The sequence below is a fragment of the Parambassis ranga genome, chromosome 18 (genome assembly GCF_900634625.1).
Source record: "Parambassis ranga chromosome 18, fParRan2.1, whole genome shotgun sequence".
NCBI lineage: Eukaryota > Metazoa > Chordata > Actinopteri > Ambassidae > Parambassis > Parambassis ranga.
This window is the reverse complement of record NC_041038.1, coordinates 12,177,643-12,203,615: the sequence shown is the minus strand read 5'-3', so window position 1 is coordinate 12,203,615 and position 25,973 is coordinate 12,177,643. Positions and strand designations below refer to the sequence as shown.

At 45.0% G+C, this 25,973-nt stretch overlaps 1 protein-coding gene across 11 annotated transcripts in view; it reads right to left on the bottom strand.

Annotated features, from left to right (window-relative positions):
- Nucleotides 1–25,973, bottom strand: part of LOC114450613 (butyrophilin-like protein 1) — a 139,337-nt gene that overhangs the window by 80,787 nt on the left and 32,577 nt on the right. For 2 of the 11 annotated variants that reach the window (XR_003672105.1, XR_003672106.1), the window contains 6 exons: nucleotides 24,552–24,641; nucleotides 23,974–24,006; nucleotides 22,797–22,841; nucleotides 22,400–22,438; nucleotides 22,077–22,182; nucleotides 21,880–21,903 (listed from right to left, as the gene is read on the bottom strand). The exons of 1 other annotated variant lie outside the window; for it this stretch is intronic. Coding sequence is in view for 8 of the 10 variants with exons in the window: in XM_028428805.1 (XP_028284606.1) it covers nucleotides 9,399–9,409; nucleotides 9,633–9,671; nucleotides 10,220–10,264; nucleotides 10,612–10,641; nucleotides 11,579–11,608; nucleotides 12,286–12,381; nucleotides 14,885–15,160; nucleotides 16,753–17,028; nucleotides 17,645–17,683; nucleotides 18,732–19,055; nucleotides 20,121–20,214 (1,260 nt within the window). In the remaining 2 variants the exon portion in view is untranslated. Of the gene's footprint in view, nucleotides 1–2,437; nucleotides 2,700–8,519; nucleotides 9,410–9,632; nucleotides 9,672–10,219; nucleotides 10,265–10,611; nucleotides 10,642–11,578; nucleotides 11,609–12,285; nucleotides 12,382–14,884; nucleotides 15,161–16,752; nucleotides 17,029–17,644; nucleotides 17,684–18,731; nucleotides 19,056–20,120; nucleotides 20,278–21,879; nucleotides 21,904–22,076; nucleotides 22,183–22,399; nucleotides 22,439–22,796; nucleotides 22,842–23,973; nucleotides 24,007–24,551; nucleotides 24,642–25,973 lie in introns of those variants that run through there. 8 more of the 11 variants (XM_028428805.1, XM_028428809.1, XM_028428799.1 and 5 more) reach the window with 8 other exon arrangements.

The following is a 25,973-nucleotide window of genomic DNA, read 5'->3' as shown; positions in this document are numbered from 1 at the left end:
CTCTGATGGTTGATCTCCTTCTGTGTTGCTACACAGCGATAGTCGTCAGACTTCGTCACCGGTGGTTTCAAGGATGACATCATAGTCGCCTCCTCTCTCTGTGGACCTGTGGCTCAGCAGCCAGGATGTTCCAGAACTGTCCTGAAAGACGACTTCAGGTTTTGGAGCAGCTCCTCGAACTGAACACTGCAGCAGCAGCATCCAAGCATTAGTTTTAGTACTTCTATGGTGGGTTCTGAAGCTGCATCCTGTGACATAAACACAGTATTAGTTACAACACTGGACTGTTTTAGTGTTGTTCAGACTAATGACATCACAGTAATAACATCTGTCACATCAGATCCTGTTGAAGTTGAAGCTGTTTTAAAGTGCAGCAGGATTTCTGAGTGGAATAAATCTCACAGAGACTCACAGAGAACAGTTACAGCAACACAAACCTTGTGCAGCACACACTGATGTTCACATGAACATGATGTGTTGTGTGAGCCGACAGTTTAAATCTGAACATCAATCATTACAGATCAGCCCTACATGTGTGAGCTCTCACTGTGATGTCAGGGTCAGTCAGAAACTTCTGTATCACTGTCTGAATCAAACAGTGATCAATGACTGCAGCTCATTATTAACACTGTGTGATCGAGCTCTGCTCACATCTGTAGAGTTGCCTTTGTTTCCTGAGATCAGGAGGTCAACAGACCTGAGGCTGCTCACAGTGAAGAGCTGAGCTTCAGTCTGTTCAGTGAAGAGCTGAGCTTCAGTCTGTTCAGTGGAGGAGCTGACGGCCTCATTTCAAATGTTTCAGTCAGCTGAGGAACCTTTTTTTCTGCTGGAGCTCCTTAAAGGGACCAAACATCAGACTCCTTCATGTCTCCTGCTGAGCTCTTTGTGTTTAGACAGAAGCTGCTGTCAGCTGATCCTGTTTCTGCCCTCTGTCTGATAACCTGGAGCCAGACCTGACTCACTGGGTCCAGCAGTTTATTTGAGCTCTATGATCGGCTGTGTTCAGGTGTTTGGTTTGTTTATGGGCGGAGCTGAAATCCAGGTGAGCTGCACAGTGTGTGTTCACAGTGATTTCTTGAGGAAGGCTGTCATTAATGAACTCTGTGGGTTTCTGTTGGATCGCTGCTGCAGCAACATGTGAGAGAATGAAACACAGACACAGCTGAGATCCAGTGTGTGGATCTATTCAGCCACCAGAGGGAGCCGAGTTAAACCCTCACACCTTCATCAGTCAGCTGTAATGTTGTGTTATTCTCTGGTGTCGCTGTCAGAGCTGACTGTTTGGACAGCAGAGTGAAACTCAGCCTTCAGCCTGACTCTGCCTTGTTACATTGTTTCCTGATAAATAAATGAATAAATATAAAAAGCCTTCAAACCTGAACAAACTCAGTGTTTTTATCAGTGAATCATGAGGGAAACTCTCTGTTAAAGGGCTCAGAGACTCTCAGCTGTGTCTTCCTACAAATCTTGACCACAAATAAACTATAAAAAATAAATAAATAAATTACCTCCAGCTGCATGTGTCTTAGTATAAATCCTGATGGTGGATTTCTTTCTGTGTGTGACACACAGAGGTAGTTCGTCTGTCTCAGTCACTGTAGCTTCCAGGATGATGTCATAGCTTCCCTCCTTGTCTGTTGAGCTTGAGACCTGTGTTCTTCAGCAGGCAGGTTTTCCAGAACTGTCTTTCCAGACGGACTTCAGGTTTTGGAAACGCAACCTTCGAACTACACACCGCAGTAAAGTCCCATCATCTGTTTATCGACTGTTCAATTGGAACTGGAGACGCACCTGTGAACACAAACAGTCATCAGAGTGTGTTCAGACTGAACAATGCTGAACTGAATAACTGACACACCATAGGGATTATAAAGTTTTATCTTATCACAAGTTCAGCAACACAAACAATTCTGCTCAGTTTCTGATCAAAATGTTAAATTAGGTGAAATGTATTGTCTGAGATATCAGTTTAATCGAGTGATATGAAACACAGGTGTTTTAATGTGTGGATACACGTGTTGTGATGTCAGAGCTGTTTAAAAAATGTGTGACAGAAAATCACTTATTTAACTCATGTAAACCTTCTGTATGTGCATACACTAAGAGTAAAACTAAGTAACAGCTTATTAACGTGTGTACAGTCTACTATTGAACAACACCTTAAAAGTTTCTCATAAGTTTCCTTAATGACCAACATCTGGTTCTGGTCACAGCTGTGAGACACTGGCTCAGATCACTGTTGGGTTTTAGCTGATAAACTGCAGATACATAGTTCTTAATAAACTGGAGATAGGAGATGTGTGAGTGTTGTTAAATAAGGAAATATGAATTAAAACATTCAAATATTTACTCAGATCAAACCATGTTGCTGTATCTCGGTCATTAATTTCATCTTAAACGCAAATATACCTGATGACGTCACAGCATCAGCACTCACCTGGGATGTTTTCCTCTGATCTGTCTTTTAAGACTGTGTCTGAAAGGAAAACAGAGTTCATGTTAGAGCCGCCAGTGTGACATCATCAAGGTGTCAGTGTGACATCATCAAGGTGTCAGTGTGACATCATCATGTGTCAGATTAAACTGTGGAAATAAAGTCGAGTGTTTGTTAAACATAATATTTATAATCCAAAATAAAGAAGCCGCAGTGTCAGACTGAACACAAACATCACAGAGCAGACTGCTTCATGGAGGTCCTGGATGGGGGCGTCACATGACAGGAAACACACCTGAGCTTCATTCTACCTGTTCTGCTGCTCCTGAAGAGCTGCCTGGACTGAGGGGCGGGTCTCTGATCAGATATGAGTCAAGTACTTCCATGTATATCACAGGATCAACAGTGAATGATTGAACAATAATGTCTTCAGACTAGAACAGAACATTTATTGTTATGTAGAAGAACACCTGAGATTATACCTGCAGGTCAGCAGGTGAAGGACCAGCATGCACCTGGGCAGGTCAGCAGGTGAAGGACCAGCATGCCACCTGGGCAGGTCAGCAGATGAAGGACCAGCATGCACCTGGGCAGGTCAGCTGCAGGGCATGCTGGAGCTGCAGAAAACCTTCGTATGTAAACAGACAGCTTGTGCCTTCTTTATAATATTATTCCAGCATGTATGATTCAGATTCTGTTCAGATTAATTCTATGTTTTGTTCATTTTAATCTGTTTAGAATTAGAGGATTTTCTGAGCAGCAGCTGCTGATTATAAACATTCTTTAAAATAATAACTTGTAGTTTTTGCACCTCTCTCTCTTATTCAAACTAATCATGTGTTAATTAGTGAACATCAGAGGCGCTGTAAGTGGATTCTGTTCTCTGCAGTTCCTCTAATGTCCACTAGGGCTCCAAACGTGAGTCAGTCCTCAGACCTCCATGTGTAATTAGACCTACAGGACCAATCAGAAGCTGTGTGGTGAAGCTGCTCTGCAGCCTGTCGGTGTTCCTCTGACCATGTACTGTTCTGAGTCCAGTCCTGGACACCTTGAAACCAGTCAGGTCTGTAAAGAAGCAGGCGTCACTCACCAACAAGTCAGCTCAACGTGAGCTCGTCTTTCAGGCTGTTCATGAGGAAAAATACAGGCTTAGTTCCACTGTCTGCTGGCTTTGATTTTCTGATCACTATGGAGGCGTTGCCGCCCTTCAGCTGCTCTGGAAAATGAAAGACGCGACCTCTGAACTGCTCGTGTTGACCTGAGAGGCCCTTGCCATAATATCTGTCCATCATCATAGATGAACACCTCCACCCGGCCGTCTTTCTTCCAGTCAAAGAGCCTGCTGCTGATGTCTGCGGCACCAAGGGAGCAGGGTAAGATGGCGTCCTCGTCTTCTCTCACGATCAGCTTGGTCTCTGCAAGACAAAGAGTCAGAGAGCATCACTCACATGTGTCACAGTCACAGCTTCATGATGACATGGACGGGCTCTCCCAGATCAGCCAGGTCTGCATCAAGGTCTCTGCTGGTGGACCCACGCTGGTTCAGACCAATCAGCATCCTGGAGGTCCAAGATGGCGCTCCTACATTAGGAATGGACCTGTGAGCTCTGTGACTGATGGGCTGAGGGTGTAACTGTGAGCTGACTGAACTGAAACATCAAATGTGTTTGGTTTCATAGAAGTGACTCCTTCTGCCTACAAGCTTCATCCCAGCTGATAAAACACCACCTGTCAGTGTCAAAGCTCACAGATCAGCTCCTCACAGCCACATCTCTGCAGCAGCTGATGATGAACTCTGAACATGATGAGCTGTGTGACAGGAGGCTTCACTGCAGGCTCCTCATCCTCAGCTCTCCTCAGTCACTGTGATCATTGTTACACACATTTACAGCCCGTCAGCTGTTTGACGGCATGATGCTCTGTCTCAGCTCGCTCTGCTGCCCCCTAGTGTCCAAACAAACACTGATCTCAGACTGATGAGAGCAACCACACAAACAGGTGCTGCTGCAGGAGGAAGTGTGTGTGTGTGTGTGTGTGTGTGTGTGTGTGTGTGTTTATTGTTGCGCTGAACTGGAAACACTGATCAACAAAAGAGAAGAGTCAGCCTGAGCTTCATGCTGTGATCAAACATATCAATAACTGATCAGAGTTCAGAGTTAATCAATGATGCGTCACCGCTGCTGTAGACAGGCACGAGCCTCGGCAGTGATGACGTCATATCGAAAGTTAAAAAAACCCAAACTACAAAAAGCATCAAATAATCAGAGGAAGTGAGTGCTGAGCGGGATGCTGCACATTGATCAGCGCGGATAATCAATACACCTTTAACATGTGATCAATACATCTGGTTTAAAATGGCGCAGGTGCACGAGCTGCCGTTACCCCCCCCCCCCCTCTATACTCCATCCAGATGTACAGATCAATGATGGATCAGTATCGATAAACAGTGATCAAAGATGAGTCTGATGATCTCACCGGATCCATCAACGAACGTGAGCGCAGCCAGCAGGAGGAGACACGCGCGCAGCAGGAGCTCCATGACTGTGGGAGTCATCTGAGGCTCGAGCATCTTTATACAGGCGGCCACTCCTCTCACACACACACACACCGGGCGCGCGCACACACACTCTCTCTGTTTCCTGAGAATCTGGACCTGACGCAACACTTCCGGCGCGCTGCGTCACAGACGGAGGAGCAGCGTGTTCCGTAAAACCTGAGCAGACTCCACTTCCTGCAGCTTCACAGGCTTTAACCCCTACCTGTCACACACGCGCCCCTCCACCTGAGGACAGGAACAGGTGCAGCTCCTCCACAATAAAAGCCTCAGCTCACACATGAAAGCAGCAGCATGGAGTGTGACATCATCATCAGACATTCTCTGTGCCTTCATGACCTGATATGATCCTTGGTAGTGATCAATTATTATCCTGTCATGCAGACTGAGGTGGTAACAAGCACTGCAGTCCTTCAGCTCTTTTATTTTGAAAAGCTCACCTGGAAACCAGATTTCACAACAAGCTGGCGTGCATCCAGACGTTTCCTGGCGCTGACAGAGTGAAGGAGCGCTGAGGCTCAGCCTGTGGCTGTGACCTCTGTGCACCGTCTCACTTCCTGTTGTTCAGGTCTCAGATGAGAACTGATATCAGGTCTGAGCCGGGCTTCTCTGTGTGGTCATGAAGCGGCTCTTTCAGGCTCTGTGCTCGTCCTCGTTACAGTGACTGTTTCTACGTCCTTTAACTCTTTTTCACACAACCGGAGCCTCCACAGTCTGCAGCCTGTATCCAGGAGGAACAGCCGGTTACCATGGAGACAGAAGAAGAACTTAAATCGATCATTACTGCAGAAGTGATGCTGATGTCATGCAGATAAAGTCTCTGAACTCACCAAACAGTTAGACCTGATGAAGCTGCTTTGATGAGCAGCGAAATGTCTTCAAGAAAACTCTACAAGTCCAGACGCCTTGCTTCAATCTTCTCTACGTATGATGACCTGGATGACTGAGAATCTTCATCAACATGTTGCCAATCACTTTGGGAAGGACACCCTACGATTGGTGAGGGAAGATGAAAAGACCTCTAGGAAACTGGCAGACTACAGGAACCACCTATGCTTCAGCCTGAGATGCAGACAGGAAAAGTTAACCCCGAACAGCCTACGTCTCGGATCCACCGTCAAGGGCCACAGAGCAGACACCATCCTGCAGAAAGCCCAGAACCAACTCCTCAACGTAAGGATCAGACAACTTCACCATAGATGCTCTCATGGTCACCACGGAGCAGACAAGATTACAAGCTCTACTTCCGACTGTATCCTGGGGAATCCACTCCACGCCTGTATGGACTCCCCAAGATACACAAGGAAGGAGTCCCCCTCAGACCCATCATCAGCAGCACAAACTCAGTCACATACAACGTGGCTAAGCACTTGGCTGAACTCCTGACACCACTGGTAGGTAACACACCACATCACATCCACAACTCTCAGGACTTTGTGAACAAGGTGGAGAAGATCCAAATGGACCCAGACGACACCATGGTCTCATTTGATGTCACCTCCTTGTTCACCTGCATCCCTACATCAGAAGCCACAGAGATGGTAAGGACGTGCCTCACACAAGACAGCACACTCAAGGAGAGAACCAACCTAACGCCAGACCACATCTGTGACCTGCTGGACCTCTGCCTGAACACCACTTATTTCCAGTACAATGGGAACCTTTACAGACAGAAGCACGGCTGTGCGATGGGATCCCCTGTGTCTCCTATTGTGGCCAACCTCTACATGGAAGAAGTGGAGAGAAGGGCCCTGAGTTCCTTTCCTGGAACCACCCCCACCCACTGGTTTAGATATGTGGATGACACCTGGGTCAAAATCAAGACCAATGAAGTGGAACGGTTCACAGAACACATCAACGCAGTGGATAACAACATCAAGTTCACTCGGGAGGACACCAAGGACAACAATCTGGCCTTCTTGGACTGCACAGTACATATTGAGGAGGACAGGAGCCTCAATGTGGAAGTGTACAGGAAACCCACACACACGGACCAGTACCTGCTGTTTGATTCACACCACCCACTGGAACACAAACTGGGAGTCATCAGGACCCTGCAGCACAGAGCACAAACTGTACCAACCAGCTCAGAGGGGAAGAAGAAGGAGCAACACCACATCAGGAAGGCCCTGCAGACCTGTGGCTACCTGGACTCATCAAAGCCACAAAAACAAGACCCCCCAACAACAAGAAGAAGGACAACACCAGGCGGAGAAAGAACATCTCCATTCCATATGTGTCAGGAGTATCAGAGAAACTCCGCAGGATCTTCAACAACCATGACATCCCGGTCCATTTCAAACCTATGACAACACTGAGACAGAGACTGGTTCACCTGAAGGATCAGATTCCCGGGGAGAAACACAGCAATGTGATATATGCAGTCCAGTGCAGTGAGGAATGCTCTGATCTGTACATTGGAGAAACTAAACAACCACTCCACAGAAGAATGGCTCAGCACAGGAGAGCCACCTCTTCAGGACAAGACTCAGCTGTTCACCTCCACCTCAGAGACAAAGGACACTCCTTTGAGGACAACAACGTTCACATCTTAGACAGGGAGGAAAGGTGGTATGAAAGAGGAGTCAAGGAAGCATCTATGTTAAGCTGGAAAAACCTTCCCTTAACAGAGGTGGTGGCCTCAGACATCATCTTTCTACCACATACAATGCAGTGATTCCATCCATTCAGGAAGTTTGCACAGACTCACAGTAAGAACAAAGGGCTGTCAACCAGTCCCCCTCCGGCAACACACCTGGCACAGTCAGCCATATCATCACAGGTAAGTATGGAAACATTTAGTGCTATTGTTTTTAAGTTTTTACCCAGACCCACCCACTGAGGTCTGCAACCACATATAAACCATGTTCCCCACAAACAGTTAGAACTGATGAAGCTGCTTGGATGAGCAGCGAAACGTCTTCAAGAAAACTCTACAAGTCCAGACGCCTTGCTTCAATCTTCTCTACATGAGATGACCTGGATGACTGAGAATCTTCATCAACACGTAAAATAAAAGGGAAAAACATATTCAGGTCTCAGATGAGAGACACAGACTCCTCAGAGCAGAAAGATCTGGATCATCAGTCTCAAACAGGTCCTCATGTGGATCCAGGAGACGTCCAGACAGCGGTGCTTAAACACATGAAGGTGACTCTGCTGCTCTGTCCCCTTTGTCTCTGGAGGACACCGACAGTCGTTGAACACTATCAGTGCTGCAGTTTAAACTCTCAGACTCTGCAGGTCTCATTCATCAAACTGGTTCTTTCATTTTTCTTCCTCTCAGTCCAACAAACAACATGTTGGCTCTGTTCCCTGGAGGCTGTGGGTTCATCTTACTTAATTACTTCCTCAATCAGTTAAAGTGTCGTAACACTGAGGTTTGAGCCAAGTCAGGGGCAGGTGGAGCAGGGTCTGGAGACAAGTCGCTTCACTTCACATCGTCCCTGTTGGTATAATAACACAGGTCATGGAGGTGTTTTCAGGTCTGAGACGACGTGAAAACAGAAAAGAACTCAAACAGTCGCATCATTTGACTTTTCCCTTGTTTAATATAAATGTGTGGACATATTGTTTAAAGGCTGAAACACATTTGAAAACAACAGACAACAGCAACAATCAGAGTTCAGCATCAAGCTGTGTCTGAAAGGCTCAGCTCCTCAGAAAAGAACATTTCAAAATAAAACAGCATCAAAACAATTACAGCCCCAAAACACCTCAAGTCATCCAGGACCAGGGAGTCGAACCAACAACCTCATGATGAGGCGTGTTATGAACCCTGAGACACATGAGGACACAGCTGGATAATAAACACTTTGAAGCAGAGTCTTTGGTTCAGTGAAACATTTGGTCTCTTAAAGCTGCACAAACACAAAGTGAACAGACTCATTAAAGGCCGCCTGCTCTCTGTGTTTGTTTCAGTCACTGATCTGTCTGAACAGGCCCTGCTTTTATTCTGAAGGACTCCATGAAGACGTTCACGTCCAGAAATAAAACAAACAAAACAAAACAACATGAAAACATCATTAAACATAAATATTTTTAAAAAACAACATCAGGGGTTAAAAAAAGAGAATTACAGACAATAAGAAACAGCAGCTGCAGTAGCTGAGTTCAGCCTGTAGGGGGCGCTCACAGAATGACACATTTTTTGAGCTGTAGATAAACTAAACACACAGACATGAGTTTGGAGTTAAGGCTGTAGTTACTGATCTGATAAATACCATGAATTATGTCAGGATTAAATGTTTATTGACTGTGTGGCTGCATGTTGTGTTCACTGAAGATGCAGGTGTGGAATCAACATTTACACTTCTTCTCCTGGACGCTGACACTTTGCTGCATAAATGAAGGAAAGCTTATAAAACCTTTGAACATGTCGTCTCTTCTTCCTCCTTCATCTCTGAGGATTCAGGCTGTTTCTGGAAAAGATCAGAGAGGATCTGATGAGTGATGCTGACTCTCCCAAACCCAAACCTGTTAAACACCCGTCTGACTGACTGTCAGGATTTCAGGTCTCACCAATAATGAGGTCATAATTCTAATGATCAAAGGTAAATCCATCACTGCACTGTGAACTGATCAGCTGTGACACACGGACATTAACTTCTACATCTATGGACTGAAGACACACTTCACACTCACCTTCTTTCTGTTGCTTTCCCTCTTCCAGCAGGAGACGGACTGCACACAAGGAAACAAGGCATCATTTATCCAACACATTAATACATGAAAGTTTAACGCTTCACTGTAAACTGAGCAGCTGTGAGACAATGAGATTATTAATCTACACTGTGTGTATAATTATTAGGCATGTGAGTAGTTTGGAGACGGACTCAAAATCAACGTGAGTTGTTTGTTTATTGTTCTAAGTGAGTCATAGAGTCACAGTGTCCATAGAGTAGAGGTGAAGCAGCCACATCTGTCTGCTTCACAGCCTGTTCTAACAGCAGCTGGAACCGTCAGAATTCAGGTCAAACTAAACCTGTTACTTCAAGAACCTCAGGACTATCAGGAGACTCAGAGACAACGTTTCAAAGGAACATTTAGATCAGAGACGATCAATATGATCTGGAACCACCTTCATTACTGCTGATTTCATCTGATCCATGATCTGTATGTCTTAATCTGTTTTAAGGTTCTAAAGCTATGAACCACATGTTTACAACCAAAAAGACACACACAGACACACACAGACACACACAGACACACACCCCAGATATGACACTTACCCTGTCGCAGATCCTCCTCATGTTTCTTCTTTTGTTCATTAAGCTCTGCAGAGAAAACACACAAAATCAATGTTTGTCACAGAGACACAAAGATGCTTCTGAAAGTTCTGAGTTGATCCAGTCTGACTGGTTCTAAATGTGTGTGTGTCTGTACACTCAGTGTGAGCCTGCAGTCGACCACACAAACATCCTGAACCTGTTGAAACCTGTCTGACTCTGACTGTCAGGATGATGGTGTGTGTGTGTTAGCAGTGACAACAGTGTGTCACAGTGTCCACAGAGTAGAGGTGGAGCAGCCTCATCTGTCTGCTTCTGTTTACACACAACCACACACAGACACACACAGACACACACAGACACACACAGACACACACCCCAGATATGACACTCACCTTGTTGCAGTTCCTCCTCATGTTTCTTCCCTGCAGAGAAAACACACAACATCAATCAGTGTTTGTCACAGAGACACAAAGATGCTTCTGAAAGTTCTGAGTTGATCCAGTCTGACTGACTGGTTCTAAATCAGTGGTTCCCAAGCTGTTGTCTGTGTGGGCATCTTCTGTTCCAGAAATGTTCAGTGTATCTGCTGGTATCCAGCTACTGCTCTCTGTGCATGTATACAGTACCTCCTCATGTATACATGGTCCTCCCTCCATTGTTACTGCGTAACTATTAAACATGACTGAAGTGCGGATGGATTCAAGGCAGCAACTTCCAAGCTGCACGAGTACGATTGCTGTTATTTTGCCTGACGACACAGGCACGAGTTCACAACAACTACTGTACAGTGAGTTCAGCTTAAACTGTATTTTTTCACAAGCTGGAGAGATTTTATTTTGAAAATCCACCGTATGCTCTGCTGTTCCACTGCCTGCCTTCTCGATCTGTACAGACCTGAAGCTGCTTGGAGCAGCAGTGAAACGTCTTCAGGAAAACTCTGCAAATGCAGTTGCCTTACTTCAGCCTTCTGAACGAGCAGTTTGATGCACCTCGGGCTCGACAGAGAACTAAAACAGAACCAGAGCGCTAAAACAGAACCAGAGCGCTAAAACAGAACCAGAGCGCTAAAACAGAACCAGAGAACTAAAACAGAACCAGAGCGCTAAAACAGAACCAGCTCGGGCCATGACGCGTCTGTTGGGCCATCATATATTGACTAGAGTGGCAGTGATCAACAGAGGTTTCTGAGGTCATTCTTTACCCTGCAGAGGCTATGCCCAGTTTTTAAGTTTTTACACTCTGAACAAAAATGTTTACACACAACCACACACACAGACACATACAGACACACACAGACACACACAGACACACACAGACACACACAGACACACACAGACACACCCCAGATATGACACTTACGTTGTTGCAGTTCCTCCTTATCTTTCTTCCCTGCAGAGAAAACACACAACATCAAACAGTGTTTGTCACAGAGACACAAAGATGCTTCTAAATGTTCTGAGTTGATCCAGTCTGACTGGTTCTAAATGTGTGTGTGTCTGTACACTCAGTGTGAGCCTGCAGTCGACCACACAAACATCCTGAACCTGTGAAACACTCTGACTCTGACTGTCAGGACTTCAGACCTGATCATTTACATTAGATCAGATCAATACATCAGTCCTGTGGTTCTGTTGGGCTCTATAATCCTTCTGTCCACAGTCTCTGACCTCAAACACATCACGATGGTTCCAGAATTCAGACCTGCTTCATGCAGGCTGACCTTCTCCATCATGACTTCCTGTCCTCAAATCAAACCTGCAGAATCATCATCAGCTGTGAAACCTCCTGGATCCCTGCAGTCTACATGGACTCTGTCACATGGACTCTGTCACATGGACTCTGTTACATGGACTCTGTTACATGGACTCTGTTACATGGACTCTGTCACATGGACTCTGTTACATGGACTCTGTCACATGGACTCTGTTACACGGACTCTGTCACATGGACTCTGTTACACGGACTCTGTCACATGGACTCTGTTACATGGACTCTGTTACATGGACTCTGTTACATGGACTCTGAACACAACACAAACTATGTTCACACACATTATTTATACTCACATGTCTTCTTGTACTTTATAATGATCACTGCAGCTACTGCTAGAAGCACAACCAGAACTCCAACAACAACTATCCATGGAGTAGAGTCACTGTCTCCTGTGTCAGAAACACATCACAGAACCACAGAGTGAGAGAGTGAACATCAATGTGTACAACACTTTGTTGACCTGCAGCTCAGACCCAGACCCAGTCCTCTTTGAAGCAGCCCACGGTCTGATCCAGTCCAGATTTCCACCATCAACACATGTCAGCAGAGCATGTTCCCCTGTCAGCTGCTGTGTTCAGGGGCTCTTTAAACACATGTTGAGGCTCAGCTCTCAGGATGTTTGTGCAGTCTGATGTTTGAATCAGTTCCAGCAGCAGTCTGTGAACAGTCAGAGCTCCTTTGATTCTTCATGAATGTTGATGTGGATCACTGCTGCTGTGAAGGATGGAAGCAGCAGGCTGCTTATTACAGCTTCATATGGTATGAACTGCTCATTCAAATATGACACATGAACCAGAATGAGCCTCTACAACAGCTTCTACTCTGATCTGCATCATTCTCAGGAGTCTGTGTCGTTCTTCATTCTGCAGATGAAGCTAAAGCCTTTCTGTGTTTTCAGAGGTCAGAGACCTGAAAGCTTTCTGTTCACATCAGACCTGTAGAGGAGACTTAGAGGAGGAAGCCAGCACGAGTTTGAACAGTTTGACTGAAGTTCAACATGTGTGTGAAGTTTTTCAGGGGGAGGAATCAGAGTTCTACATGGATACAGGACAGCTGTTTAACACGAGGATGGAAGGAGTCAAATCATTCAGTTTGTTTGTTCCAGCTGTTTTTACAGCATTCAATATTTATTAGTGTGTGTTAAAGATGATTTTTAATCTGTCCTGTGATTGATAGTTTTTCTGTCCTTACATATATTATATATTTAAAATAAATCGTCATTAATTGTGAATAAATTCTTGAGTGTAGCTGCAGTGAATCCTCAGGTTTTATCTTAATGCAGCGTTCAAAGGATCAATAACGTCATCAAATACAATCAGATGAATCACTGAAGTCAGCTGTTCAGATATTTGGCTGCAGTGCAGCTGGATTTACTGACAGTGATTTTCCTGAAGGCAGATGAAGGATGAGAGGAGCTGTGAAGCTCTTCAACACATACATTCCTCTGTAAACAGTGTGAACAGTGACTTCCTGCAGGGCGGCCATTTTAGATCCGACACATGCAGCCAGGATCAGCTGATGAACAGCTGAGTGTTTGTAGACTGTCCTGTGGTTAATGGACCTGAACCAGTGCTACAGACTCACTGACTGTCTGTCTGCACGTGTGATGTGAATGAAGTTATTAAACTCTGTCTCATGGCTCAAAGTGTCACTGATGAGTTTCCTCAAAGCTGAAAGGTTCAAAGTTCATCTCAGTTTTAACGTCGACGGTTGGAACGAGGTTTGTTTTCACAGCTCGGTGTCTGTTTATCTGACGATCATTAAAGTCTGACACATGTCAGAGGTGCTGATGTTTCAATGTTGGAACTAATCAGTGATCAATAATCCATCTATGATCCTCACTGCAGGCTCATGTTGAAGATACAAACCTGACAAACACCTGTAAAGTCCTCAGATATCAACTAACAGCTGACTCAGTGATCAATAATGATTTGATGTTCTGAATGAGCTGCTCTGGTTCTTCATGTGTGTCCTGTCCATGATCAGACAGAGCTGTGGTTCTGACAGAACATCAGCAGAGTGGAGAACCCTCAGATGAAGGACTGGTTTTTCCTTGAGGTTCTGGTCTTTGTGCTTCAATCCCTGGACTGACAGCACAGAGTGCAAACAGCAGGGACCCAGGGCTCTGTCCCTGTTTGGATCACTGAGTGCTCTGAAGACTGAGCTCAGAGCTAACAGCTAACTGCTACGAGCACAGCAGGAGGGCTGTGGAGACAGAGGTGAAGGTGTGTGTTCACATTTCTCCTGCTAGTCTGATGTTGTGTCGTCACACTCTGGCCCCGTTCACACTGGAGAAAGTCAGTCCAGCCAGAGTAGGATTGAATCCAGAAGATGGATACGTTCAGACCTACTTTCAAATCTGGCTATGACACACACGTGTCCGCACTCAATACAGCTTAACCCAGCTTGTTTGTTGTCCTCTAAACCACTAGGTGGCGCCTTGTAATATACAGAGTCCATTTAGGCCGTGGTAGGACCGTGTGTGCGTGTTTTTTGTCCCGTGTCGCTCTTTTTTTTTACGGTTCAAAAAGCAGTTTATTCCTTTGTAGCCCTGGGGAAAATAAACTCGGGGCAAAGCTGTCGTAGTTCGGTGGTTGTTCACATTCTGCTTTTGTACGCGACCCGGACACTGTCCCCTTGAACCCGGAAGTATCACGTCGCTAGCTACGTTTGCGTTCAGACCTGAGCCACATTTGAGCCAATCCGGCTAGATCCTCCGAGAGGTGGATCTAGATCTATCCAGATCTATCCAGATATGGCCAAATCCAGCTCTAACCGGATTGATTTCCTCAGTGTGAACGGGGTATCTGACAGTCTGAGAGGGCGACTGTGACATGGATGGTTTTTAAAAACTGATAAAGTCATGATCAATACAAATGATTTAAGAATTACCTGAAGGAACATTCACATGTATCTCAGTGGATATCTGATGGTTGATCTCCTTCTGTGTTGCTACACACTGATAGTCACCAGACTTCGTCACCGTGGTTTCAAGGATGACATCATAGCTCCCTCCTCTCTCTGTGACCTGTGGCTCAGCAGCCAGGATGTTTCCAGAACTGTCCTGAAAGACGACTTCAGGTTTTGGAGACGCACCATAAACCTCACACTGCAGCAGCAGTCCATCTTTAGTTTCTTTGACTGCTATGGCCGGCTTTGGAGCTGCACCTGTGAACATAAACAGAACAATATTAGAAACATATCAGAGGAATGTTTTTGAATGTAGACCCATGAAAAGGAAACTGTTACCGTCACATCAGCCATGTTGAAGTTGAAGCTGTTTAAAGTGCAGCAGGATTTCTGAGTGAATAATCTCACAGAGACTCACAGAGAACAGTTACAGCAACACAAACCTTTGTGCAGCACACACTGATGTTCACATGAACATGATGTGTTGTGTGAGCCGACAGTTTAAATCCTGAACATCAATCATTACAGATCAGCCTCTACATGTGTGAGCTCTCACTGTGATGTCAGGGCTTCATTGTGTCAGTCAGAAACATTCTGTATCACTGTCTGAATCAAACAGTGATCAATGACTGCAGCTCATTATTAACACTGTGTGATCTGAGCTCTGCTCAACATCTGTAGAGTTTCCTTTGTTTCCTGAGATCAGGGAGGTCAAACAGACCTGAGGCTGCTCACAGTGAAGAGCTGAGCTTCAGTCTGTTCAGTGAAGAGCTGAGCTTCAGTCTGTTCAGTGAAGAGCTGAGCTTCAGTCTGTTCAGTGAAGAAGAGCTGAGCTTCAGTCTGTTCAGGGAGGAGCTGACGGCCTCATTTCAAATGTTTCATTCAGCTGAGGAACCTTTTTTTCTGCTGGAGCTCCTTAAAGGGACCAAACATCAGACCTTCATGTCTCCTGCTGAGCTCTTTGTGTTTAGACAGAAGCTGCTGTCAGCTGATCCTGTTTCTGCCCTCTGTCTGATAACATGGAGCCAGACCTGACTCACTGGGTCCAGCAGTTTATTTGAGCTCTATGATCGGCTGTGTTCAGGTGTTTGGTTTGTTTATGGGCGGAGCTGAAATCCCAGGTGAGCTGCACAGTGTGTGTTCACAGTGATTTCTTGAGGAAGGCTGTCATTAATGAACTCTGTGGGTTTCTGTTGGATCGCTGCTGCAGCAACATGTGAGAGAAGATGAAACACAGACACAGCTGAGATCCAGTGTGTGGATCTATTCAGCCACCAGAGGGAGCCGAGTTAAACCCTCACACCTTCATCAGTCAGCTGTAATGTTGTGTTATTCTCTGGTGTCGCTGTCAGAGCTGACTGTTTGGACAGCAGAGTGAAACTCAGCCTTCAGCCTGACTCTGCCTTGTTTACATTGTTTCCTGTTAAATAAATGAATAAATATAAAAAGCCTTCAAACCTGAACAAACTCAGTGTTTTTATCAGTGAATCATGAGGGAAACTCTCTGTTAAAGGGCTCAGAGACTCTCAACTGTGTCTCTTCCTACAAGTCCTGACCACATTAATAAAACCTTGTTGTTAGAACTTCATGCAGGAACTGTTTGTTAAAGAGAATTACAGCCAGCAGCTGTTTCACTGTGCAGGAGGCAGCAGGTTACAGCTCCATCATTTCTGTGTCTCACTGACAGCAGAAATCAATGTGTGGACATGTTGAACTGTGAAGCAGCAGCTCTGAACAGGAGACTTTATGCTTTGGTTTGGCTTAAACAGCCTCTTAAAAATGATAACAATTTAATATGTTTGGGAAGCTAATAACACACAATCAATAAAATAAATAAATACATGAATTACCTTTAAAAACGTTCACATGTGTCTCAGTATAAATCTGATGGTGGATCTCCTGCTGTGTGGACACACAGCGATAGTCGTCTGTTTTGGTCACTGTAGCCTCGAGGATGATGTCGTAGCTTCCTTTATTTTCTGTGAAGTGTTCTTCAGCAGGCAGGATGTTTCCAGAACTGTCTTTCCAGACGACTTCAGGTTTTGGAAACGCACCTCGAACTGCACACCGCAGTAAAGTCCCATCATCTGTTTTGTTAAGTGTTATAAAGGGTTCTGGAGACGCACCTGTGAACACAAACTAAAGTTAAAATACATTACAAATGTATATTCTACTAGTATATGATGATCAGAGGGTGTTCAGATTAAACCATGATGAACTAAGTCAACGTTCAAGAGATAAAGCAACATTTCTCCACTGACACACAGTCAACCAGTTCAGCTCAAACATTTCTGCTCAGTTTTCTAACTGTTGAAATATTAAATTGTGTGAATGTTATTCTCTGAGATATCAGTTTAATCAGTGATATGACACACAGGTGTTTCATTGTGTGTACACACATGTTGTGATGTCAGAGCTTCAAACAAAGATGCACAGATTTACAAACAAATTAATTCAAATAATGTGCATTTTGTGTAAATATATTTTTGGTAATTAGGAACACTAAGTGGTGACCAAACAAACACTGGCTCAGATCACTGTTGGGTTTTAGCTGATAAACTGCAGATACATGATAAGTTCTTAATAAACTGGAGATAGGAGATGTGTGAGTGTTGTTAAATAAGGAAATATGAATTAAAACATTCAAATATTTACTCAGATCAAACCATGTTGCTGTATCTCGGTCATTAATTTCATCTTAAACGCAAATACACGTGATGACGTCACAGCATCAGCACTCACCTGGGATGTTTTCCTCTGATCTGTCTTTTAAGACTGTGTCTGAAAGGAAAACAGAGTTCATGTTAGAGCCGTCAGTGACATCATCAAGGTGTCAGTGTGACATCATCAAGTGTCAGTGTGACATCCTCATGTGTCAGATTAAACTGTGGAAATGAAGTCGAGTGTTTGTTAAACATAATATTTATAATCCAAAATAAAGAAGCCGCAGTGTCAGACTGAACACAAACATCACAGAGCAGACTGCTTCATGGAGGTCCTGGATGGGGGGCGTCACATGACAGGAAACACACCTGAGCTTCATTCTACCTGTGCTGCTGCTCCTGAAGAGCTGCCTGGACTGAGGGGCGGGGTCTCTGATCAGATATGATCAATACTTCCATGTATATCACAGGATCAATAGTGAATGATTGAACAATAATGTCTTCAGAATAGAACAGAACATTTATTGTTATGTAGAAGAACACCTGAGATTATACCTGCAGGTCAGCAGGTGAAGGACCAGCATGCACCTGGGCAGGTCAGCAGGTGAAGGACCAGCATGCACCTGGGCAGGTCAGCAGGTGAAGGACCAGCATGCACCTGGGCAGGTCAGCTGCAGGTGCATGCTGGAGCTGCAGAAAACCTTCGTATGTAAACAGACAGCTTGTGCCTTCTTTATAATATTATTCCAGCATGTATGATTCAGATTCTGTTCAGATTAATTCTATGTTTTGTTCATTTTAATCTGTTTAGAATTAGAGGATTTTCTGAGCAGCAGCTGCTGATTATAAAAACATTCTTTAAAATAATAACTTGTAGTTTTTGCACCTCTCTCTCTTATTCAAACTAATCATGTGTTAATTAGTGAACATCAGAGGCGCTGTAAGTGGATTCTGTTCTCTGCAGTTCCTCTAATGTCCACTAGGGGCTCCAAACGTGAGTCAGTCCTCAGACCTCCATGTGTAATTAGACCTACAGGACCAATCAGAAGCTGTGTGGTGAAGCTGCTCTGCAGCCTGTCGGTGTTCCTCTGACCATGTGACTGGTTCTGAGTCCAGTCTGGGACACTTGAACCAGTCAGGTCTGTAAAGAAGCAGGCGTCACTCACCAACAATCAGCTCAACGTGAGCTCGTCTTTCAGGCTGTTCATGAGGAAAAATACAGGCGTATGTTCCACTGTCTGCTGGCTTTGATTTTCTGATCACTATGGAGGCGTTGCCGCCCTTCAGCTGCTCTGGAAAATGAAAGACGCGACCTCTGAACTGCTCGTGTTGACCTGAGAGGCCCTTGCCATAATATCTGCCATCATCATAGATGAACACCTCCACCCGGCCGTCTTTCTTCCAGTCAAAGACCCTGCTGCTGATGTCTGCGGCACCAAGGGAGCAGGGTAAGATGGCGTCCTCGTCTTCTCTCACGATCAGCTTGGTCTCTGCAAGACAAAAGAGTCAGAGAGCATCACTCACATGTGTCACAGTCACAGCTTCATGATGACATGGACGGGCTCTCCAGATCAGCCAGGTCTGCATCAAGGTCTCTGCTGGTGGACCCACGTCTGGTTCAGACCAATCAGCATCCTGGAGGTCCAAGATGGCGACTCCTACATTAGGAATGGACCTGTGAGCTCTGTGACTGATGGGCTGAGGGTGTAACTGTGAGCTGACTGAACTGAAACATCAAATGTGTTTGGTTTCATAGAAGTGACTCCTTCTGCCTACAAGCTTCATCCCAGCTGATAAAACACCACCTGTCAGTGTCAAAGCTCACAGATCAGCTCCTCACAGCCACATCTCTGCAGCAGCTGATGATGAACTCTGAACATGATGAGCTGTGTGACAGGAGGCTTCACTGCAGGCTCCTCACCTCAGCTCTCCTCAGTCACTGTGATCATTGTTACACACATTTACAGCCCGTCAGCTGTTTGACGGCAGGATGCTCTGTCTCAGCTCGCTCTGCTGCCCCCTAGTGTCCAAACAAACACTGATCTCAGACTGATGAGAGCAACCACACAAACAGGTGCTGCTGCAGGAGGAAGTGTGTGTGTGTGAGTGTGTGAGTGTGTGTGTGTGTGTGTGTGTGTGTTTATTGTTGCGCTGAACTGGAAACACTGATCAACAAAAGAGAAGAGTCAGCCTGAGCTTCATGCTGTGATCAAACATATCAATAACTGATCAGAGTTCAGAGTTAGTCAATGATGCGTCACCGCTGCTGTAGACAGGCGCGAGCCTCGGCAGTGATGACGTCATATCGAAAGTTAAAAAAAAAACTACAAAAACCATCAAATAATCAGAGGAAGTGAGTGCTGAGCGGGATGCTGCACATTGATCAGCGCGGATAATCAATACACCTTTAACATGTAATCAATACATCTGGTTTAAAATGGCGCAGGTGCACGAGCTGCCGTTACCCCCCCCCCTCTATGCTCCATCCAGATGTACAGATCAATGATGGATCAGTATCGATAAACAGTGATCAAAGATGAGTCTGATGATCTCACCGGATCCATCAACGAACGTGAGCGCAGCCAGCAGGAGGAGACACGCGCGCAGCAGGAGCTCCATGACTGTGGGAGTCATCTGAGGCTCGAGCATCTTTATACAGGCGGCCACTCCTCTCTCACACACACACACCGGGCGCGCGCACACAGTTTCCTGAGAATCTGGACCTGACGCAACACTTCCGGCGCGCTGCGTCACAGACGGAGGAGCAGCGTGTTCCGTAAAACCTGAGCAGACTCCACTTCCTGCAGCTTCACAGGCTTTAACCCCTACCTGTCACACACGCGCCCCTCCACCTGAGGACAGGAACAGGTGCAGCTCCTCCACAATAAAAGCCTCAGCTCCTCCACAATAAAAGCCTCAGCTCACACATGAAAGCAGCAGCATGGAGTGTGACATCATCATCAGACATTCTCTGTGCCTTCATGACCTGATATGATCCTTGGTAGTGATCAATTATTATCCTGTCATGCAGACTGAGGTGGTAACAAGCACTGCAGTCCTTCAGCTCTTTTATTTTGAAAAGCTCACCTGGAAACCAGATTTCACAACAAGCTGGCGTGCATCCAGACGTTTCCTGGCGCTGACAGAGTGAAGGAGTGCTGAGGCTCAGCCTGTGGCTGTGACCTCTGTGCACCGTCTCACTTCCCGTTGTTCAGGTCTCAGATGAGAACTGATATCAGGTCTGAGACGCCACAGACTCCTCAGAGCAGAAAGATCTGGATCATCAGTCACAAACAGGTCCTCATGTGGATGCAGGAGACGTCCAGACAGCAGTGCTTAAACACATGAAGGTGACTCTGCTGCTCTGTCCCCTTTGTCTCTGGAGGACACCGACAGTCGTTGAACACGATCAGTGCTGCAGTTTAAACTCTCAGACTCTGCAGGTCTCATTCATCAAACTGGTTCTTTCATTTTTCTTCCTCTCAGTCCAACAAACAACATGTTGGCTCTGTTCCCTGGAGGCTGTGGGTTCATCTTACTTAATTACTTCCTCAGAATCAGTGAAAGTGTCGTAACACTGAGGTTTGAGCCAAGTCAGGGGCAGGTGGAGCAGGGTCTGGAGACAAGTCGCTTCACTTCACATCGTCCCTGTTGGTATAATAACACAGGTCATGGAGGTGGTTCAGGTTCTGGTGGAAAGTGAAAACAGAAAAGAACTCAAACAGTCGCATCATTGTACTTTTCCCTTGTTTAATATAAATGTGTGGACATATTGTTTAAAGGCTGAAACACATTTGAAAACAACAGACAACAGCAACAATCAGAGTTCAGCATCAAGCTGTGTCTGAAAGGCTCAGCTCCTCAGAAAAGAACATTTCAAAATAAAACAGCATCAAAACAATTACAGCCCCAAAACACCTCAAGTCATCCAGGACCAGGGAGTCGAACCAACAACCTCATGATGAGGCGTGTTATGAACCCTGAGACACATGAGGACACAGCTGGATAATAAACACTTTGAAGCAGAGTCTTTGGTTCAGTGAAACATTTGGTCTCTTAAAGCTGCACAAACACAAAGTGAACAGACTCATTAAAGGCCGCCTGCTCTCTGTGTTTGTTTCAGTCACTGATCTGTCTGAACAGGCCCTGCTTTTATTCTGAAGGACTCCATGAAGACGTTCACGTCCAGAAATAAAACCAACATGAGAACACTATTAAACATAAATACTTAAAAAAAAAACAACATCAGTGGTTAAAAAAAGAGAATTACAGACAATAAGAAACAGCAGCTGCAGTAGCTGAGTTCATCCTGTAGGGGGCGCTCACAGAATGTCACATTTTTTGAGCTGTAGATAAACTAAACACACAGACATGAGTTTGGAGTTAAGGCTGTAGTTACTGATCTGATAAATACCATGAATTATGTCAGGATTAAATGTTTATTGACTGTGTGGCTGCATGTTGTGTTCACTGAAGATGCAGGTGTGGAATCAACATTTACACTTCTTCTCCTGGACGCTGACACTTTGCTGCATAAATGAAGAAAAGCTTCTAAAAACAGACATTTGAACATGTCGTCTCTTCTTCCTCCTTCATCTCTGAGGATTCAGGCTGTTTCTGGAAAAGATCAGAGAGGATCTGATGAGTGATGCTGACTCTCCCAAACCTGTTAAACACCCGTCTGACTGACTGTCAGGATTTCAGGTCTCACCAATAATGAGGTCATAATTCTAATGATCAAAGGTAAATCCATCACTGCACTGTGAACTGATCAGCTGTGACACACGGACATTAACTTCTACATCTATGGACTGAAGACACACTTCACACTCACCTTCTTTCTGTTGCTTTCCCTCTTCCAGCAGGAGACGGACTGCACACAAGGAAACAAGGCATCATTTATCCAACACGTTAATGCTTGTAAACAGGAAGTGTGAAGTATTTCTATACATTTAGAACAAAGACTTCAAACTAAACCTGTTACTTCAAGAACCTCAGGACTATCAGGAGACTCAGAGACAACGTTTCAAAGGAACATTTAGATCAGAGACGATCAATATGATCTGGAACCACCTTCATTACTGCTGATTTCATCTGATCCATGATCTGTCTATGATCGGTCTTAATCTGTTTTAAGGTTCTAAAGCTATGAACCACATGTTTACAACCAAAAAGACACACACAGACACACACAGACACACACAGACACACACCTCAGATATGACACTTACCCTGTCGCAGATCCTCCTCATGTTTCTTCTTTTGTTCATTAAGCTCTGCACAGAGAAAACACACAAAATCAATGTTTGTCACAGAGACACAAAGACGCTTCTGAAAGTTCTGAGTTGATCCAGTCTGACTGACTGGTTCTAAATCAGTGGTTCCCAAGCTGTTGTCTGTGTGGGCATCTTCTGTTCCAGAAATGTTCAGTGTATCTGCTGGTATCCAGCTACTGCTCTCTGTGCATGTATACAGTACCTCCTCATGTATACATGGTCCTCCCTCCATTGTTACTGTGTAACTATTAAACATGGTTGAAGTGCGGATGGATTCAAGGCAGCAACTTCCAAGCTGCACGAGTACGATTGCTGTTATTTTGCCTGACGACACAGGCACGAGTTCACAACAACTACTGTACAGTGAGTTCAGCTTAAACTGTATTTTTTCACAAGCTGGAGAGATTTTATTTTGAAAATCCACCGTATGCTCTGCTGTTCCACTGCCTGCCTTCTCGATCTGTACAGACCTGAAGCTGCTTGGAGCAGCAGTGAAACGTCTTCAGGAAAACTCTGCAAATGCAGTTGCCTTACTTCAGCCTTCTGAACGAGCAGTTTGATGCACCTCGGGCTCGACAGAGAACTAAAACAGAACCAGAGCACTAAAACAGAACCAGAGCGCTAAAACAGAACCAGAGCACTAAAACAGAACCAGAGCACTAAAACAGAACCAGCTCGGGCCATGACGCGTCTGTTGGGCCATCATATATTGACTAGAGTGGCAGTGATCAACAGAGGTTTCTGAGGTCATTCTTTACCCTGCAGAGGCTATGCCCAGTTTTTAAGTTTTTACACTCTGAACAAAAATGTTCACACAACCACACACAGACACACACAGACACACACAGACACACACAGACACACACCCCAGATATGACACTTACGTTGTTGCAGTTCCTCCTTATCTTTCTTCCCTGCAGAGAAAACACACAACATCAAACAGTGTTTGTCACAGAGACACAAAGATTGATCCAGTCTGACTGGTTCTAAATGTGTGTGTGACTGTAGCAGAGTGGAGAACACTCAGATGAAGGACTGGGTTTTACTTGAAGTTCTGGTCTTTGTCCTTCAATCATTGGACTGAAAGCACTGTGACACAAACATGTCCCTCTTTACAGCAGAGGACACTCACCCTGTTGCAGTGTCTCCTCATATTTCTTCTTCACTGCATCAAACATAAAAAACACACAACATCAATCAGTGTTTGTCACAGAGACACAAAGATGCTTCTGAAAGTTCTGAGTTGATCCAGTCTGACTGGTTCTAAATGTGTGTGTGTCTGTACACTCAGTGTGAGCCTGCAGTCGACCACACAAACATCCTGAACCTGTGAAACACTCTGACTCTGACTGTCAGGACTTCAGACCTGATCATTTACATTAGATCAGATCAATACATCAGTCCTGTGGTTCTGTTGGGCTCTATAATCCTTCTGTCCACAGTCTCTGACCTCAAACACATCACGATGGTTCCAGAATTCAGACCTGCTTCATGCAGGCTGACCTTCTCCATCATGACTTCCTGTCCTCAAATCAAACCTGCAGAATCATCATCAGCTGTGAAACCTCCTGGATCCCTGCAGTCTACATGGACTCTGTTACATGGACTCTGTTACATGGACTCTGTTACATGGACTCTGTTACATGGACTCTGTTACATGGACTCTGAACACAACACAAACTATGTTCACACAACATCATTTATACTCACTTGTCTTCTTGTACTTTATAATGATCACTGCAGCTACTGCTAGAAGCACAACCAGAACTCCAACAAGAACTATCCATGGAGTAGAGTCTCCTGTGTCAGAAACACATCACAGAACCACAGAGTGAGAGAGTGAACATCAATGTGTACAACACTTTGTTGACCTGCAGCTCAGACCCAGACCCAGTCCTCTTTGAAGCAGCCCACGGTCTGATCCAGTCCAGATTTCCACCATCAACACATGTCAGCAGAACATGTTCCCCTGTCAGCTGCTGTGTTCAGGGGCTCTTTAAACACATGTTGAGGCTCAGCTCTCAGGATGTTTGTGCAGTCTGATGTTTGAATCAGTTCCAGCAGCAGTCTGTGAACAGTCAGAGCTCCTTTGATTCTTCATGAATGTTGATGTGGATCACTGCTGCTGTGAAGGATGGAAGCAGCAGGCTGCTTATTACAGCTTCATATGGTATGAACTGCTCATTCAAATATGACACATGAACCAGAATGAGCCTCTACAACAGCTTCTACTCTGATCTGCATCATTCTCAGGAGTCTGTGTCGTTCTTCATTCTGCAGATGAAGCTAAAGCCTTTCTGTGTTTTCAGAGGTCAGAGACCTGAAAGCTTTCTGTTCACATCAGACCTGTAGAGGAGACTTAGAGGAGGAAGCAGCACGAGTTTGAACAGTTTGACTGAAGTTCAACATGTGTGTGAAGTTTTTCAGGGGGAGGAATCAGAGTTCTACATGGATACAGGACAGCTGTTTAACACGAGGATGGAAGGAGTCAAATCATTCAGTTTGTTTGTTCCAGCTGTTTTTACAGCATTCAGTATTTATTAGTGTGTGTTAAAGATGATTTTTAATCTGTCCTGTGATTGATAGTTTTTCTGTCCTTACATATATTATATATTTAAAATAAATCGTCATTAATTGTGAATAAATTCTTGAGTGTAGCTGCAGTGAATCCTCAGGTTTCATCTTAATGCAGCGTTCAAAGGATCAATAACGTCATCAAATACAATCAGATGAATCACTGAAGTCAGCTGTTCAGATATTTGGCTGCAGTGCAGCTGGATTTACTGACAGTGATTTTCCTGAAGGCAGATGAAGGATGAGAGGAGCTGTGAAGCTCTTCAACACATACATTCCTCTGTAAACAGTGTGAAGCAGGACTTCCTGCAGGGCGGCCATTTTAGATCCAACACATGCAGCCAGGATCAGCTGATGAACAGCTGAGTGTTTGTAGACTGTCCTGTGGTTCATGGACCTGAACCAGTGCTACAGACTCACTGACTGTCTGTCTGCACGTGTGATGTGAATGAAGTTATTAAACTCTGTCTCATGGCTCAAAGTGTCACTGATGAGTTTCCTCAAAGCTGAAAGGTTCAAAGTTCATCTCAGTTTTAACGTCGACGGTTGGAACAAGGT